We start from the raw sequence: 19596 nt of genomic DNA on the forward strand, positions 1-19596 counted from the left end.
TTAGTACTGAATGTGCCATTTATGAACGATGCCTTTTTTGGCCTGTTTCACCAATGCCTTTACGGTGATGATCAAAAAAGTATAGTAGCATGGTCTGAACCAAGTATTCAAATTATTTTACAAGTTTTCATCAGCTTCTTAGATGCAATTTTCTTTTTTTTTTTTAATAAAGGTCATTGAAATTAAGTAAGCTGAATTATTCATACCTTCTTCAGTATGATTTTTTTTTAAGTTAGATTTGTTTCTCAAACATTGTACAGTATTGACTAATCCTTTGTTTGATTTTTCAATTAAATGAGTGAGTTCTGAATTCTTTGGGAGAGGTAATTGGTCACAGTCCCAAGCAAGCTGGGTTTCTGGTGACAGAGGAAAGAAGGGGAAAAGGGAAGTAGAAAGATGTTGCTTTACGAAATCTCATGGGTATTTTTCATATATATTTCACCAGCTATCAATAAAATCTGTTGCTAATTTAAAACTAATAGAGCATAAAACCAGAGTGTATGAAGTTATAGCGAGTGCTGAAGTAAAAGAAGTTTTTAAGCTTGACATAATTTCCTATTCATTCTTTCACTTACCTTACCAAAGGGAGATGAGGAAATGGTATATATTACTTCCCTGAGCCAGAAGATACAAAAAAAAAAGGTCAAAAGGAATGAACTTTTACTTCCACTATGGGTAGTGTTCTGTTCCTCTTGTAATTTTTTTTGTTGTACTCCTAATAAGCTGTTTCTGGAAGAATATTTATTTTTAGCTCTTTTACATGCTTTAGTGTTAGTGGTTTGAGATCTAAAATTGCTTTCTGGAGAAGATGTAGTTACAGAAATTGATTTCTTGTCATTCAGATAGCTGACTATAGGGAAAGGAAATCCTACTTTTTATTAGGAAGTTATGGTCACTTTGATTGCGTGGAGAGAAAACTGCACACAAAGATCCCGTCTGTAAAAAGTTCAGATGTTTGGATTTTCATGAAGCGTTTTTAGAAGCTCAGTTGCAAAGCTGGCTGGTATGTGATTCCAATTTACAGCTAATGTTCTGTTTCTAAATCATTCTTTGTAGCTGTTGGGAATTGATCTTTGTGTTTTAAAAAAATAATCTGGATTATTCTTCAAGTGCAGAGGAGATAGAGCTGGGTATTGATTTCTTTTGCAAAGTGAATTGTCAGTATGTTGATGTAAAGATATTTTCAGTTTAATAGTTGTGGCAATTTTTATAAGTGATGGTCAGTAACAGAATGAAAGTCTGGTTTCTAGGTGTGCTGTTGTCTTGGTGCTGCTAATTAGATGTGACATTGAGCTGCTGTTTCACTGCCTGCCAGCGACTTGTGCCCTATAACCGTAAATAAATTGATTTCATGTGATGTGTTCAACAAAATAACCAGAAATAGATGTATGGCTGTGGAAATCTTTACTGGTTATATATTTGTGTGTTTATACTGCAGTGTTTTGTCCAGAATTTAATTGAAAACAACTCAGTGTAGTTTGGCTGCCTTTCTAGGTACAGAAAGATTATTATATACAAAACCTTGGCCTTCGTGTAGGAATTATTTGGAATACATTAAATACAAATCCTCATTTTTTCTGGCCATGGTAACGCAGAATTTCAGAAGAAAAGTGTGGATCTGGTTTTACCGGGCAAAGGGTGGGGCTGGGGCTGTATGCAACAGAAACTTCATTTTGATACAGATGGGTCTTCTATTTAATCTCTGAAGAGCTGTTAAGATCACGAATCATTTTACTACATCTGCTTTAGTTCCTTTGGGTTTAGCTAGTTCGGTGGGAATGTGGGAGTCTGAACACTCACTGGGTCACGCAGGATATTGTTCAGGCTTGTGCTTTGCTTTAATAGCCATCTAGCCATTAATGTTGATGAGACATGTACCAGTTGCCAAGAAAATAGTGTGTTTATGCAGTGCAGAAATAACAAACTGTTCTCTTAACTTCTATGGTATTTCAAATTGTGTGGTTATGTAGGTTCTAGGTGTATGTGAGGTCCCTATTGCTTTGGCCGTGTTATTGATAAGAGTGTAATTTGTATTATCTGCAGTCATAATGGTTTGTTTGTGAGAATGTAGCTTTTCTGTCAGGAAAGTAACTTCTAAGCCCTTTGAAATGTTACTTTTACGCCCATTATTGAAATCTAAAAGTGACTACTTTCTAGTGCATATTAATTACATTGTATATCTGATTTCCATGGAGACTAGCATCTGTGATGCACATTATTGTAATTGCAGTGGATAATAACTTTTTGTATTTTTAGTTTTGATGGTAATATCCATGTCAGTATTCAGATAGCTAATGCTGCTGGTTCTGATAATCGAAATTGCCAAGCGGTTTCTGTGTGTGGAGAAAACTCTTCATTATGTCTCTTATTTCTATTATCAAGAACCTTACCTGATAGTCCAATATGTTGAGCTTATTCCAGGAAGATTAATAGTAGCTGTGTTATCACCGTTGATTAGGTGCTTCCGAGATACATGTAAGTAAGTACTGTTTTAGAGGGTTTACTTTTAATGCATACACTTGAATGTTTTCAGGTTTTTTGCTTCCACCTTGGAGATGAACAAAACCCTGGGTTGACCTCTCATGTGCACTTATTCACAGTGCCTAAACTCATAGGTTTTCATTAATCTCCTTTATCTGTGATTTGCAATCCAGTGATTCATAACAAAGTAAAGTTTTTATTGGTTTGATGTCACATATGGTATTATTAATGAACTTAGTAGCCTTATTTCAGTATTTCTTTTTAGACTACCTGAGTTTTGCACTAAATATTTATGTAATGACCAAGTAATGCTTAAGCAATATTGGAGGAAGCCTTTTTCCTATCAAAGACTTATATGGTGATATAACATTAGGAAAAAAAAAATCAGTCTTTTCCATTTCTTCAGGGCCAAAGGAAATCATCAGAGTTGGGTTTAATAAAGACTAAAAGGATGTCAGTGAGTAAGAGCACTTAAAGAAGAGCTATGTTGATGTTTGTGCTAAATTGCTCTGCAAAGAAGAGCTCCACCTAAAACTGAAGGCCTGTATTTTACTTGCTTTTGACACTTCAAAGTTAAATGCAGGTTTTCTGCTGCCTTGTTTGTCTTTAACTCCTCCATTCTTGTCCTGTAATTGCTGTAAGAATGCCCCAGCAATTCATGATAATTGCTAAACAGTTTGCTTTTTGCATGTCGTGTAACCTGCTTCACCATGCAATTGGAAGGTGCAATTTTTTAAGCAGTGGCTTAGCTGAAGAGCACCTGCAATGTGTCAGAAGTACTGGGCAAAATAAGATACAGCTCCTCAGTTTGTTCTGTAACAAGCCTGTTCTGGATTTTGCTGATGTCAAATATTTTCAGTGCTCATCAGGCAGACATGCAGATGTTTAATTTTGCTACGATGAATTGTCACATTTATTTTCAGACAAATAGCTCATGGTGGTGAAGTTAGACATGTGCATAACATTTGCAGTATTGTGGCCTTAATGAATTACTATTTTAAATACGATCTTGGTCCAATACGTAACTCATTTCAGAATGAAATTACAAAAATATTTTGTAACTTGTGTTTTTTGGGTTTTACAAGCTATCATGTACACCAGAAAATTAGTCCCACTGCCTTGCTATTTAAGATGACTAGTAAGAAAATATCAAGACCTTTATCCATAAATACACCTCTTCCTAAAAATAAAACAAACCAAGCAGGAAAAATGCAACGTTCGTCTGAGATCGTTGTCTCCCCGTGCACAGATCACAGTTCACAAGGCTACAAAGACTAACAGAAAAACTTCCCTTTTTTCACTGTTTTATTGTCATCAAAAGCTGTTGTTCCTAATAATCCACAAAACAGCTGGTGGCTATTCCAGACCTTTGTAGGAAAGCAGAGGTAGAGAGTCCATCAAGCCTGATGTGTCTTTCTGTGTCACATTTGCTGTACAGACTTTTTCATCAATAATGCTGTTTGGGTTTTAAAGAGAAAGTAATTTTGTTAATTAATTTTTAATTAATTTTACCTTCTTTTACATTTTAATTAATTGTGGCGGCCAAAACGTGATGTACTCATTAATGGGAAATTCTGTCTCTTAAAAACTGCTGCCAGTATAGCTTGGAGAAAATCCTATGTTATGCTTAAAGATACTTTAAATGGACAAGATTAAAAATGGTAGAGAGTAGTAAAAATATTAGACACTCTCAAAGCAACTGAAGTACTGCGCTTTAATATTAATATACCTGAAATAACTGAGCAGTGCAAACTTATCTGTACTAAGATTTAGTGCTGTCTCAACATCAAACTCAGAGCGGCCTAATTCATCTTGTGCTGACCAATTTGACATCAGAACACAGACCAACATGCTTAAAGTCAGCATATATGTTTCAATGTTTTGGTCACTGAAGAACATAAGAGCCAATCGCCTACCAGCCATTTCCAGATGCCAGTAAATGTAAGAAATCTTTTGAAGGCAAAGGTGTTTCATGTGTGTGTTTGGGGGGTTGTTGGTTGCTTGCTTTTGGGTTTTATAGCTCTTAGTGAAGGGGAGAAGCAATGGGAAAGTGGTGTGGAGGTCATGTGCATCATCTGCTGAGATGATGCACTGGGAGAACAGTAACCACAATTTAAAAAAAAATAAATAAATCTTTTTCTGGAACTGAGGTGTTTTTACAAGTTAAAAATGGTCTTTTAAAGGTCTAGTGCTATTAGGACTCCAGTATTTCTTTCTTAACTTTATTCTGAATGTTTTAATTTCTGAGATTTTAACTTAAACTGTGCCTTTCAAAATGACCATGTCATTCCTCTGCTCTCAGCTCTCAGAACTCCCTTTAAGAAGTCAATGTCAGTCACACAAAGCTTGCAGAGATCCTTGTGATGGTGGATGAACACGAGTCAATCCATTGTATTAGAAGTGGGTCATTTTACAGAATTCCTTTATAAAGGAACTTTAGTATTCATTCAGTGACACTCATAAAAGATACCAAGGTGTAGCCAGTCCTATAAAGCTGCTCCAGCTGATAGGGTATGGAATGCAAATATATGTCAAAAATGCAGAAATTGCAAAATGGGCAGTGTTGAATTAAAGGAAACAAGCTGAAGAACTTATTTTCTGATATTGCAAACGTTTGTACTAGAAAAATTGTGTGAATAATTAGTCTCAAGATGATTTTGAGTATTGGCTGATTCCTTTGTTTTATTGATGAAAATTGTTTTCAGGACAGAATGTGTTTTTCAGAGTTTTGGGTAGAAAGGTGAGCAGTGTGAAAAGCTGACTTTTTTTTAGGGGATTAAGCAAGTGAACATCTGCTCAGGACAGCTGTGAGTACAGAAAAACCCTCCTGACTCTTGGGCTTTCAGCACAGAGTAAGAGCTGCAGTGGAGGAAAGCAGAACACCAGGTTAAGCAAAAAACAATTAATTAAAACTGTCTAAAATTTGAAGGATCAGCCTGGTCCAGAAACCCACTACAAACACTACATTGAACACTGGGTAGAGGTAAGGAATGGTTTAACTCTCAAATAAGGGGCATAGAACAGAAAGAGAAATTAGGAAAAGGTGGTTGAAATTCTATTTTTATTGGTGATATCTCCTTATGGTGAAAGTCCATTTTACAGTTAGTAGCTTTTCCAAACTTACTTTGGTTTTGCATGTTAAATTTTTAATAATATCATCAAATTTCTTCTTTCAGGCAAAATGGATGCAAGAATATATTTTCGGCAGTTGCTCAGTTATGACTGTAAAAGGAATTGTGCAAAAACAATAATTGGGATTGCGGTTCAACAGGGGTTTTTTTTATATGCAGCAGATAGTTTCCTTTTGATTTCTTATTGAAAGTTCTATTCACACATATATATATTTAAATGTTTAAGTGTATTAATAAATTTAGTTATTTGGGGAAAAAAATTACACACACCCCCTTCATCCACTGTTCTGTATATCGAGAAAAAATACATATTCATTCAACATATTTGCCTAATATGTTTTGTTAAGTTACTAAAAAAATGATGGGGACAAATCAAAATGATTGTTCAAATTAACTGAATGAGTGTAAACCTGGGAATGGTGGAAACATACATTAAAATTTCCACTTGAATGATACTATTAGTGTGTATATCTTTGGTATGGAGGATGGATCACATAGCAAAAAAGAGTGTGTTACTGTCATAGAAGTCTTGATACAAATTTTGGAACAGTAACAACTTTAGATTTAACTTCAACTAAAAAAAATTAAAGTCAGATTTTTATTCAAGCAGTCTTTTATTAGCAATTTGACAAAATTATTTCACAAATCAGTAAATTAATTTCCAAGTTTGTAAATGTGTTTTCTAGTATATGTTGGTTTCTTAGAATGGCATATTGCTTCTCGCTGTGATGTACACTGATGTTTTAAGTATCCAGTGTATTATCTTTTACATTGCGTTGCCGTCAGTCTTTTTCTAATGAGTGAATATCTTAAGTCAATTTCCTATGTAGATTTAATTTGATTGCAGAGATTATTTCCTTCCTTCTCATTGTTCGTCATACTGTATAGTCATTCTATAAATATTACTACAGCTTTTTATTTTATTTAAACCTTCTGTCAGTGTGTTTCAACATTTCTGAACCTGCTAAGTGAAATACACTGGTTAAATCTGGAGATGGAGGCACATCCATACATCTGCATCGTTACACCTGTGCATGTGTAAGACAGTGAACACAGTTTATAATTGATTCTCAGCGCATACTTCATTGACTACTGAGCTATTTAAGCAGCCCAAGAACAGGGCTAGCTCTTGGATGCTCAGAAAACTTTCTTCTCTTTCTGTTTTTGAGAGTTTTCTCTATGCCTGGCAAATGAAAGTGTTCCTGTCATCATGCATTCCTTAGTCAAGGTTTGCATCAGAACACGTCAGGGATTGTCGTGCCCCATGGACAGGAGGGCTGGAGAAGAGGTTGAAAAAGACTTGTGCTACCTTGGCACTCTGTTTTTGGGCTTCAGGGCTGTGTCACAAGGAGAAGAAAAATATCTACTCCTTTTCTAAACCATAGATTGAAATCTTCCCAGAACATTAAAAGAAATGGATTTTCTTTCGTGTCCAGTGTTCCTAAGGAGCAAATCGTGAGTGTGGCGATACCCATTTCCTTTCACTGCCTCCTCTCCCCCGTAGATAATCTCAGTCACTTTGCTCTGCAGGTCATATATAATAACTGCATTCAGTAATAGGGTTGAAAAAAGCAATAATACCGAAGTCCATGTTTTAAAGATGTTTGCCAAAAACCTTTTTTCAATAATAAAAATAACTGAGTCTTCAGAAAAGAAGAAACTGCTTCCCAGTTTTGGACTTTAATGTTTTGGGGGTTTTTGACATGAAATATTCCTTCCTCTCCTCTCAGTGTGCAGGGTTGTCTGGAAGAATGTAATACTTTACAGACATTTTCACAGACATTTTCACTTCTTTTTCCTCAAAACACATTAGACCATGCCTTGCAAGAATACTTAAGATCCCCTTTGGCAACTCCGATGGTTTGACTAAAATAATATTTTTATCTGTAGTACAGCACTGACATGGGTTCAGTTTCTGCTACATAGAGTGTGTTACGTTCCCTGATAGGGAATAGGAAGGATTTGAAAAAACAGTATTCTTTTAGTTGATGTAAAGTCAGTAAAATAAGATTCCTTATTTTTGCTTGGGTGATCAAGCTTTTCTTAGCATTTATTCAAAAGAATATGACATGCTTACTAAATTCTAGTGGATTTACTATGTTAATACTTGCAAATAGTTAAGCAAATACAGAATATTAGTTACAAAGTAAAATTAAGCTTTCAAAAAAACAATTTCCTTTTTAGTTCCTGAAAATAAGCAGGAATAAGTCTTATGTTCTAATTATCCTGCTGTGGCTTAATTTTGTGATTTTCTATTTTTGTATGCACATAATAGTTTTTAAAGTTTAGCTGAATGCTGTTGCACTGCTGGTTAGAGATTGTCATACACACTTTCCTAGATGTTGTAATCTCTGTATTTATTAATGGACATTATTTGTTATGTTAGAAATTCTGAATGGAAGTGTTGTATCTAATGTTAACTTACTGTAGTCTTGTAAGTAGAATGTATTACTGGTGGCATCCTTACCTCTGAAATAAATCATAATCTAAATTCAGATGTACAGTTTTGGAATAAATAGTAAATGAGATGGCATCACATTTGTCTGTTGCCTATAAAAGGGATGCTTGTTTATCGTCCTGCTGTATTCATAAATTATTTCAGACTGATAATTTAATGAAGCATTTGAAGATTAAAACTGCATTATGTTTTGACACTCATATAAGTATTTGGCCATTTACATGATACTAGCAAGCTATAAACTTCTGATTAATCACTGTGGAGCTGTGGAGTTCAGTATTGGTATGTTTAAAAAGGTTTGGAAAAATTGATTTTCACTGATATTCAGCTGCTAGGCTTTCAGAACAAGAAGGCTGAGGCAAGGAAAGGCTGTGAGACACAAGATAATTTTCTCCTGCATTGTGTTTCCAAAGCATACGTCCAGTATTGAACTGAAAGTAGCAGTGGGGTTATGCTCTGCAGTGCCTCATACACTGGTGCATATAAATGAACTAAAGCCTGGGCTGTGAAATTAATACTTAAGGACTCTGTCATGTAAAAGTCAAGCATTCACAGCTCCACATCAAAATGTTCTATTAATTTTAAAGTTAATGGTCATCTTACATCCTCTTGTTTTATTGTTTTTGGGGTTTTTTTAATAATAAAACACTAAGGGAATTAGTTCCTTTTTTTTTTTTTTTTTTTTTCTCCCCCAGGATAATCATTCCTGTTTTGTTGCATCTTAATCTCAGCAAGTATTTAATAAATAGTCTGGGGATTGCTTGCCTTTTTTTAAAAAAACAGGTATATTTTCTCAGTTCTGGGATACAGTTTAGTTCTAACTCTTTCAAAATAAAACACACTGACAACGAAGTACTAATACCTGTTTTGTCTTGCTCCTTATTTAAATAACTACTGAGGTTTGCAGGAACTAGTAAAATGGAGCTATTAATTAGATCAAATTAAAATAAACTTGCTTTAATATGATATAGCTATAATTGGTTAAAATTTCCCTTTCTCCTGGGTGCAGCTGTTAGTTTTTCTCCCTTCAGCAAGGTTTCTTGATAATAAATGTCCTTTCATTATCAGCAATTTTCTTCTAACCTCTGTGTCATTTAGCTGATTTTCATCCTCCTCATGTTTTGTGTTCCAATAGCTCTTTGGCTCTTCACATTTATTATCAGGTCTTAATTTGAGGGGGAGACAGAAAGGCATAAAGTAGCTGTGCTGGGTATACAAAGATGTTTGGGTTTGTGAGTGTACTTGTTGGGGTGGAGGGTGTTTGAAAGCTCAAAATGGTCTTCACCTGCATTCATCTTACCCTGAGATAACGTGGTATTACTTGCAGTTGCCAGAAAGAATAATCACGGAAACTATTCATCTGGTTTGGGTTGATAAATAAGGCCAGTTTACTTCATGAGAAAGCTTGTAACTCTGCCAAAGTTAATAAAAAGTTGAGATGAACTTTGCTTGTTGTGTTCAAAGGCTCTCTCCTTCCAAAACAGCTTTCCATCAGATACTGCTGGAATATTGGAAGTCTCCTTGCCATCAGTGAGTCATACGCGTTGTAATCTGCAGGCCATGTCCCTGCATGGGAGCCAAATGTTCAGAGATACCTATGTATCTTGGGTCCCAGCTGTCCCTCATTTCTTTCATGTGGTCCCTCCCTGGGGGAGGAGGGAAGGGTAAAATGCTGGGGATCACCTCAGGGGTTTCTAGACTTTGCAAATTCTGAAAAAAAGAGCTTTTGGTAACTTTTTTTTCCCTTTTTACTGTCTAATTATGCCCTTCCTTTGTAATATCTGCTCATCATGCACTTTGCCATGATTTCAAGTACCAACAGTGGTTAGAGGTCATTGCTGCCTATCTTCAAAACACTAGATACTGCAACACCAGCTCTTCTTTTCCTCCTGACGTTCTCTTTCAGACAAGACTTGTGGCTTTCTGAAGAAATCTTAACACTTTGGGCCACTCTTTGAACAGATCAGGAATTATCCAACTGTTAAAGAAAGGGGTAGGTTTGCCTGAGGTAACTCCTGTGACAGTGTTGTGATGGCCACCTTCCTTCAGTAGTTGGGTGATTCTCTGCTCTGCTCAGAGACTGAGTGGACAAGAGTTACCTCGTGTTGTGAACAAACTCACAGCAATGTCTCTCCTGCTGCCATGGAAAACTAACAGGGTGTCTATCCTGGATGGGTGTGACTCTCAAACATCTTGTCTTACTAATGAGCTCCAGTTCTGGGCGTTGAGATACAGAACTAGTGTAAGTTTTCAGAAGAAACTATATGCGGTCAAAATAGATGACTCCCTAAAGGAGTATAATTAAATGGCCAGGATAACATGGTGTTAAAAGGAAAACCATCTCAAGGTTTTTGTTGGGATTTTTTTCCCTTCACTGTTCTGTCTAAGCATCCATTACTTTCCCAGAATTCTCTCACTAAACAGCTTTCTACTTCATTGTGCTAACAAAAATTAGGGGAAAAAGTGGTTATAATTCGGTTTTCAGCCCTTTGTAATTTTCGTGTTTGTCAGCATTCCTTAAATGTGAGTTTACTTCCTGATCTTCATTATGATAGTTCCTCTTCTATTCAAACACAATGATTTGGAAATATTTTTTCAAGCTTAATCACTTAGAGTGAGTCTTACAAAGGAACCATCGTAGGAAAACTGAGATTTGAGTACTTGGACTCTGAGCAAAGCTCAGAAATAATGGTTTCCTCATTGTTTGATAAGAATGTGCAGTTACATTATTGTGATCTTTGGATGTTGTTTTTGTTGCAGCTTTGCGTGCTGCCAAAGCAAATTCATGTCATTTGTTTTTTTGACAGTTAAAATATTCAATTAGTGTTGTTTGAAATTGCAGTAATTGTTTATGTTGTTTCCATACAGGACATTGCAACATTTGTGGTTGCCAGCTTAAAGCTATATTGCATATAAATAAAGGACTAAAGCAGAAGAGCAATTCTTTTTTTTACAAAAAAAGCTTGTGTTCTTCCACAGACATTTCTAATACTTCTTTGTTTCTTAACACTTAGGAGTTTATTATTTAATTTTTTTGAAATGTAATTATGTAACAGTGGTTTTGGTGTAAATGAGGATGGCATTTAAACAAATGAACAAACATCAACCCAAGAACCCCATCAAGGTTGTTTCTGTAGGCAGCTATTTACTTGTTTCATTCTGAAGTAACCTTAAATCTGGGAACAGCATTTATGCTTATATTGGTCTTGTTATTCTTACTTACATTACTGTGTATTCACAATAGGAGTTTGAGAAAAAAGAGTAAGTGCCTGTAGGAAATGCAGAGAATAGTGACAAAGCTTAGAAAGTTAATGCAAGTCTGCTTCTTCAAACTCAGTGCTGTTCTTAAGCAAACTGCCAAGCAGCACAGCATTTTTATTTCTATAAAGAACTGAACTATAGTTAACAAAAAACCAAGATGTGGTGCTGTTAAAATCATAGGAAAGGAGTGACAGCCATGGACTGAACTGAGTAATCCCCTTCATCTTTGGAAAGCCATTGCACAAACTGAGTAAACAAACATATCCTCCAAAGAGGAGGCTCAGCTTCAGACAGTTCAAACATCCACAATTGAATAGCAGCAAAGTAAATGCAGAAGGACGGAGGAGAAGGCTGTCTACCTGAACTCAATACATTGAAACCAAATACAAAATTTCCTGTGGAGGTTTCTACACTGTCAGCCTCTCTGTTCTTGGAAATCAAAAAAGCAAATTAAATTTCTATCCTTGAAGCTGAAACATATGAGTTCCCCTTTCAAATAGAATATATGTTGATGGAATGATGGTAGACAGTCATTTGAAATAGTCTAAAAGGAATGTGCTTTAGGGGAAAACAGGATATTGTTAAATTCATTAAGGACTGCTTTTATTAGGAAAAAAGTTGCCAAAGATCTCAGGCACTGAGGTCTGTAAACAATTGATCACTACCTGGGTCTCCTTGGTCTGTTGTCTGAAAGTCAACTACAGGAACACCTCAGTTGTCTTTTTTTTTTTTTTTTTTTTTTTGGTTGTTTTTTGGTTTGTTTGTTTGTTTTTTTTTTAAGTATTTGAGGTTATTTGAGTTAAAATTTAAATTGTATTTATTTTGCAAGACATGTATGAGGGAAGGGTTTGAGTCTTTGAAGAAACTTTTTAGGCTATTTGTTAATTGAGATTTGTTCTAAATATACTTTAGCAATGTGTAAGTACATAAGAATTTTGTCACTCCAAACACCCCTTTGCACAGACTACTGGAGAGCTGCTCATAGTGTTAGGCTTTATAACACAAATGGGGTACATTCTGAGTGATACCTGGATTGATGCTACAGTGCTCCTAATAAAATGGATAATGAGGTTGTGTTTAGTCATAATATTTTATTTTGGACTCGGGCTTTTTGTGAATATCTCCAAAGGTGTAAACTTAGTTGGTAGACAGTTAATCAATTAGGTGATAATCTTAAATTGATGTCCTAACATGGTTTTTAAATAATAATTTGTTTTTAATAATATAAATGGTATAATTTTATTTAAATGATATTTAAATAATATAATTTAATTTACATTATTGTTAGTAGCCATGAATCTTTGCAGGCAGCTTTACTGAGATACTTTTGACTTCTTTCTCTGCAGGCAGAACTTGTGAAAGGGAATCTGCAAAGCGTTGGGCTCACGCTGCGCCTTGTGCAGTCCAAGGAGGAGGATGCAGGGCATGTTGTCATTGAAACTGTGACTCCAAACTCACCTGCTGCAGCTGCTGATCTACAGAGAGGAGACAGACTGCTGGCAATTGGCAGTGAGTGATATGTCATCTTTCACAATAAGGGTCGTCTTGTCACGTATGCAGTTCAACTAATCTCCCTTTCTTAATAATTACAGTTGTGCTTGGCACTCAAAAGCTAGCAGTTATGTACTTATGGTCACTTAAGGTCTTTGTTTGCTTGATTTATTTTCTTGCATATTTATTTACTCCTTCCTAGGTAAAAGTCGAAAGAAGCTTGAATAAACATTTGGCAACAATATTAAAAACAGAACAAACAAACAGCAAAACAAAACAATAAAAACCCAAAAAGCCAAAACATTCATGTGACTGTGCTAGCAGGAAGTTTAAGCTTTTATAGAGGTTTTACAGACCAGAGCTTAAAAACTAAGAGTTCTTTTGCTTAGGTGCTGCCTAAATAAGTCCCCATTACAATATTCCAGTGATTATTTTAAAAGGGTTTTCAGTTGCTTTGAACAGATAGTTGATGATTGCTTTAGAACAAAGGAAAAGTCATTTTTATATGATCCCGTGCATGGCTGTATTTGGACTGTGTGCTCATTAAGATGTTTTAGCTTGCATGTAATTTGGAAATACGTCAAACAACTGTGAAAGTTCTGCTGAGGAAGATGGTTCAGCTCATTCCAGCCATACTGATAATGTAGCATCATGGGCATGTTTTTTTAATGTATTGGAACTATTTTCTTTTTTAGCATGCTTCTGTTTTAATTATCACTGTCTTTAAAGATACCCATCTTTTATGAGTCCGTTGTTAAATGTCTACTGCTGAAAAGTCCAAACTTACAGTAAGAGCAAAGTTAAAACTGTTTCCACATCAAATCAACATTACTCTGTAAGATTACAGTATTATTACCAAGCAGCATACTGGAGTATTTATGTAATTATTTTTTCCAACTCCATATTTGCATGAATAAAATGGAGAGAATACATCTGTTACATTTCAGTTAAGCTTTTCTGTGGTAATTGACTTCCTTTGTTACTGAGCAGCAATGTGTTTGTTGACTATTTCTGGTCATTTAGATTGTTATCATAATTAAAACTTAATAATGTCTGTCTTGTTTTTAATAGGTGTTAAAATCACGTCAACTGTCCAAGTGTTGAAGCTTATTAGACAGGCTGGGGACAGAGTTCTAGTCTTCTATGAAAGGCCTGTTGGGTATAATCAGCATGGACCAGCACTGCAGGATGGATTTGGACAACTGGAGGACACTGCTTTCTTGGCACAGGCAGAAGATGACCAGAATAGTTTATCAGCTGATGCTGATGGCAGAGATTTTGATTCAGAATTTGAAGACTTAGCTTGTGATTCACCTGAGCAGAAAGAAGATCTGCCAACAACTCCAAGTCCCAAACGGTCGGTAGTAATTCTTGCTGCTGCTAAACCTCTTGGAACTATATCGCCCATCCTGAATCGGAAGCTGCATTTAGGAAGTTATCAGACAACATCAAAAACGCAACAAAAAGATGGGGCTAAAGTGGCAGCACCTAAAACTGTTGAGGTTTCAGATGCATCACAGCCATTGGGTAAACAGTCACAAGGATCCAGTACTAAGCCTCCTGTGCCACCTAGGCCACAAATTAAGCCTATTTTGTCTACTAGTGATAGCCAAAATGTGTTAGAAACCGGAGGTGTATGTTCCGATAAACCAGAGAGGCCACCTCCACCTGCAAATAATGGAGAAAAATCTACAGAGAAGATAGTTAAAATTAGTGATCAAATAGAAGACCCAGCAGTATCAAAAGTAGTAACAGCACCAAAGCAAGATACGTTAAAAGATGGACTTACAGAAAATGCACGTAGTTGCAAAGATAGTGATGATCAGCGAACATGGGAATCACCAGAAATTCCGTATAAAATCCGTCAGGGCCGATGGCCAGTGACGAGAACATCCTCCTGTCTATTTGAAGTAGAAAGATACCACAAGTACCTTAATGTTGCACTGTGGTGCAGAGACCCTTTCAAAGCAGGTGGTTTTATCTGCTTAGGATATGCAAGCATAAAACTTGAAGAAATTGCTTTAGATTGTCTAGCTACAACCTCGATGGAATTTGTTAGAACATTTAAACTGGATGCTCCTACACCTAAAGCAGCAGTCACCAGAACAGCATTGCGGAGTTTGACAACCCATAAAGGTTTCAATGAAAAATTTTGTTATGGTGATGTAACTTTACAATTCAAATATTTAAAAGAAGGTGAAGTGGATGATTCAAGCATATTGCTGGAGAAAGAGAGGGAGTGTCACTTAGAAGAAGAAGCTCGTGCCCTTCAGAAAGAGGATCCTTTCTCGGGACAAGTTCTTACAGAGAACAAGCATAACTTTCAAGATACTCAGTTTCAGAATCCAACTTGGTGTGATTACTGCAAAAAGAAAGTATGGACTAAAGCAGCTTCGCAGTGCATGCTCTGTGCTTACGTTTGCCATAAAAAATGTCAAGAAAAATGTTTAACTGAGACGCCCTTTTGTGTAGGAGCTGAGAAGCGGCTCGATCGAACTGTGGGCGGTAGCCGAGCAGAGGGACAGGAGGCTCCCCCAGCCGCAGCCTCTCGGGTTGATTCCGAGGCCAAGTCTGTGAACAGAACTACAGGTCTGACCAGGCATATCATCAACACGAGCACCCGCTTGCTGAACCTCCGGCAGGTGCCCAAAGCCCGCCTGGCCGAGCAGGGCCCGGATGTGGCCGAGCCTTCGCCAAAGCACACCCCGAACACGTCTGACAATGAGAGCAGCGACACCGAGCTCAGTGGACCGAGCAGCCCCTCCAAGCGGGCAGCGGGCACCGGCATCAAGCTGGTCCGGAAGGAGGGCGGCCTCGATGACAGTGTCTTCATTGCTGTTAAAGAAATTGGGCGTGATCTCTACCGAAGTTTACCCACAGAGGAGCGTTTTCAGAAATTAGAGTTTATGTTGGATAAGCTGCAGAATGAAATAGACCAAGAGCTGGAAAATAATAACTCGCTCGTTAAAGAAGAAAAAGAGACAATCGACGCGAGGAAAAAAGCTCTGATTTCTGCTGCGCTGGCTAAGTCGGGTGAGAGACTGCAGGCCCTCACGCTGCTGATGATCCACTACAGGGCAGGCATTGAGGATATAGAGTCCCTGGAGAACATGTTCTTTGAGAAGCAATCCAAAAAAGTAACTAAAGATTTTGAGGAATCCAGTATAGCAGAAGAAGTGGATATTGAAGATGGCAGTCTGACAGAGGCTCCAACATTGAACATCATATCAGAAGAACCAGTTGATCCACCTCAATCAGTAGACTGATATTTACATATTTAGTCTTTGAAGGAATGGACTAAAGGAATCCTTTGCACTTAACTCCAAACACACACAAATTAAATTAAAACACTGGTATAATGTGCGTGTCCTGCTTCTCCACAGTTAATTGCTAATAGTGGTTCTTCTCCAGCTACAGCACCATCATTTTGTTAAACTGGCTGGTTAAAACTACATTTTGGGGTTTATATTGGAAATTTATTTTTAATAACTTATTTTTATTTTTTCTAATTATGTAACCTTACCATTTCACATCAATGTGTGTGGTTTCCCTAATGTGTTACTTGCCCTCACTTCCCCTCCCATATTATTTTTTTTTTTAGCTAGTCTTTTCAATGGGAAACAGGCAGGATTTTCAAAACATTCAGTTTCCATTGTATGATGAAAACATTATAAGCTTGTTGCATGCCTAAGCTGATGACTGACGCAGAAGTCACGGAGGGGCCAGGCTTTTAAGTGTTGATCACAGTTTTATTGTATGTCTTCTAGGTAGTTGTGTATTTTTTGCCAAACATATCATGAAAGCAAACAAAAGGTCTTTCATTTTGTCTGTTATTAGTAGTTACTGAAATTACCATTGCATATCATTTGTTTTCCATGTTTTTGTTAAATATGAGTACTTTTTGTAGTTTGTAATTAACACAAGATATAGTAATGCTAAGCTAAAAGAAATGCTCCTTAGAACTTCGGACTATTGTTAGATACCAAAGTATAAACTGGTATCTCATAATAATTTAATTGGGAATATTTTCAAGGTAAGAGGCTTGTTGCCTTCCAGAGGAAAATCATATGTTTGTGATGTTGTATTATCTGATAGCCTGATAAAGGAAAGTTGTTCTTCACAAGAGTTGGAGGTTTCATTGCATTCTGTGAAAAAGCATGTAATGATGGTGTAAGTAATATAAGGAAATTAATATTTTGCTGCAGACTATCATTTTGGAAAGCTTAAGGTGCAAAATACAAAGTAACTAAACATGTTCTCTCAACACTTTCGAGTAATCAGAGTGGTAGGTTGCATTCAGCTTCTCAGACAGAACATACAGTCTGAGCAGAAGGATCACCTTTGTCAGCAAAATGTCCTATAGTGTATATAACGTCTTTTATTTGAGTCAATTTGTGAGTCCAGTAGAGATGAGGAAGAAATTCAGCCAGCTGCTTTTGAAAAGAACTGTCTGGTCTTGTGCTGTGTGTAAACTGTGGATCTTAGCATCACCTGGCTAAGGCCATTGTTCTTATTTATTTCCTGTAGACATGTCTTTGTTTCACCTTCTGTGTATAGAAATTTTGTATAAAATATCATCTTTATTTTAGGTACTGTGCTAGGTACTTGTATCATTATCACTGGTATTGCTGGTAGTAGAAAAGAAACGCCTTTGTGGGAGTGGAGTTTGAGATGGTAAAATAACTCCTTTAGTTTTTGAGGTCATCTATAATGTACCTCTCCTTTAAATTTGCATCTTGGTTTAATTTGTGATGGGCAAAATTAAGAAGCAGTGGTTTTCACCATGGAACAGCAAGCATACTTGTGCTTCTAAGCAAAATGGTTACTGCCAGTCATGCAACTACTTGCACTTTTTTGTGAGTTCTGGGCAGTTGATACTATTTAGTTGATGTATGGAAAACACTATCCATGCTAAAACAGGCATGTGACACACTTCTGAAATTAAGCTTCAGCAAATAATCGCACAAAATTAGCTTCCCTTCTTGTCTAAAAGTTATTTAACCTATACTTGCTTGAGATGCATATTAAGACTTCCCCACTGCATTTTCTCAGCGGCTTACCATTGGTGGTGATCTGCATTCAATCCCATCAGTGTTTGCTCTTACAGAATACTATAGAGGTTTTCAAATATATCCAAGTGCTTCATTTAAGCCCTGGTGCACATGAAGGAGCTGTGAAAACAATGCAAATACTGATTTCAAAAACACATTCATGGTTTTAAATTGTCCTGTGGAATACAGTGGGTAAGAAAAGCTGGATATCGTTTTCCTCGCATAGTGTTGCTTATGATGATGATTGTAAGAGGTAAATTAAATGTAGTGCAATATTTTTAAATATACCGAATGGAAAAAGGGCAAAATAGTTGTATTTTAGTGATAAGAAGGAAAACATAAATTCCTATCTGGCATTATTTACAATAAACAGTGAATCTCGAGGGGGAAATTGTCATACTACATTCCTGATGTAATCTTTGCTTCATGCTTGACTGTAAATAGCTGAAAATAAAGAATACCACAGAAAACAAGAATATCTTGATTTAATGATATCTGAATAGGTGGCAGCTACACATTTGCAGAAGATCTGCTTAATATGATTTTGTTGGCTATTATTTTATCATGAGAATAAGCTTTAATAAAATAGTTTTGCTAAATTATCAACTTCTTTGCATTGTGTCAATGTTTTTTAAACACTTCTATTTCAATAGCTTATCATCTAAAGCCACCACTTAAAGGAAGGATCTTCAGGGGAAAAACACATTTTGCATTATATTAAACTACTGATTACTGGGTTAATTGGGCTGAGAAATTTGAAGTAAAGCGCCTGTGGAAGTTTACAATGGCAGAGGAGGAATAAGTAGTGGGAGGAAATGAATTAAGTGTCTTTATCACACTTAAATTGACACAGATCAAAATATACAAAATATGAAAAATCCATATTTTTCCAGAACAGAAGGGGGATTTTTGTGTGTTTTCTGAGTAAAATTTCTCCTGACTGTCAGCAAAAAAGGTTTGGTTACTCATTACTCAAAAAATCCCAAACAACTGCTAAGTTTTTATTTGGGAGTGGGGGGAAAGGTGGCTCTGAGATTCCAAACATGAGTGTCTGTGTGGATTTTAGTTACCTTCCTCTTTTGGTGGAGCAGGAGTGGAGCAAGAGCAGGGGAGCCCCTGCACCACATTGGTCTGCTCAGGAAATCATGGGAGGATGCTGCTCCCTAAGGCCCAGCAGAAACCTGGCTCCAGCTGCAGAAGAGGAATGTCATCCATGAATCTCTCCTTGGGTCTCCTCCTCATAGTCATGTTGCAGATTAATGCAAACTCCTCCTTGATTTTGATGTGCCCAAAAGTACAAAACCAAGCCATGAAGAAAGCCTTTCTGTGCTTTTTAAGAAATATATGGGAGTTGCTATGTTTGAATTACATACTTGTGAGGTCAGGCAATACACTGATTGATCAGCTGGCAAAAAAATGAACGTGTCCTGTAATAATTTAGAATTTTTGCATTGGTATTTCAGTTTCAAATTTGATTGGATTAACAATGTGATGTTGTCCACAGGAGTTCAGTGAAGTTAAGTAAAATAACTTCTCTTGGGGCAAAGTTTCAGTCCAAATCACAGTAAAATCTGAACCTAATGTAAATAGTCACTGATCTGCACAGTTGTTACTTACTTGGTGCCAGTGAAGTATTCAGCAGATGACAGAATGTTGGTTCTGAAGCAGCTCTGAGAAGTGCTTTCCCACCAGCTGAGACACCTGACAGCTTGCTCCACGTTGG

General features: G+C 36.6%; 1 protein-coding gene across 1 annotated transcript in view; it reads left to right on the forward strand.

Annotated features, from left to right (window-relative positions):
- PDZD8 (PDZ domain containing 8) overlaps positions 1 to 18479 on the forward strand; it is a 53373-nt gene extending 34894 nt beyond the window's left edge. Inside the window, exons 4-5 of the mRNA XM_010412920.2 lie at positions 12678 to 12840; positions 13894 to 18479. Of these exons, the coding sequence (XP_010411222.2) occupies positions 12678 to 12840; positions 13894 to 16088 (2358 nt within the window). The 3' untranslated portion in view covers positions 16089 to 18479. The remainder of the gene's footprint in view (positions 1 to 12677; positions 12841 to 13893) is intronic.
- The last annotated feature ends 1117 nt before the right edge of the window (positions 18480 to 19596 follow it).

This window comes from Corvus cornix, chromosome 6 (genome assembly GCF_000738735.6).
Source record: "Corvus cornix cornix isolate S_Up_H32 chromosome 6, ASM73873v5, whole genome shotgun sequence".
In the NCBI taxonomy this organism is placed as follows: domain Eukaryota; kingdom Metazoa; phylum Chordata; class Aves; order Passeriformes; family Corvidae; genus Corvus; species Corvus cornix.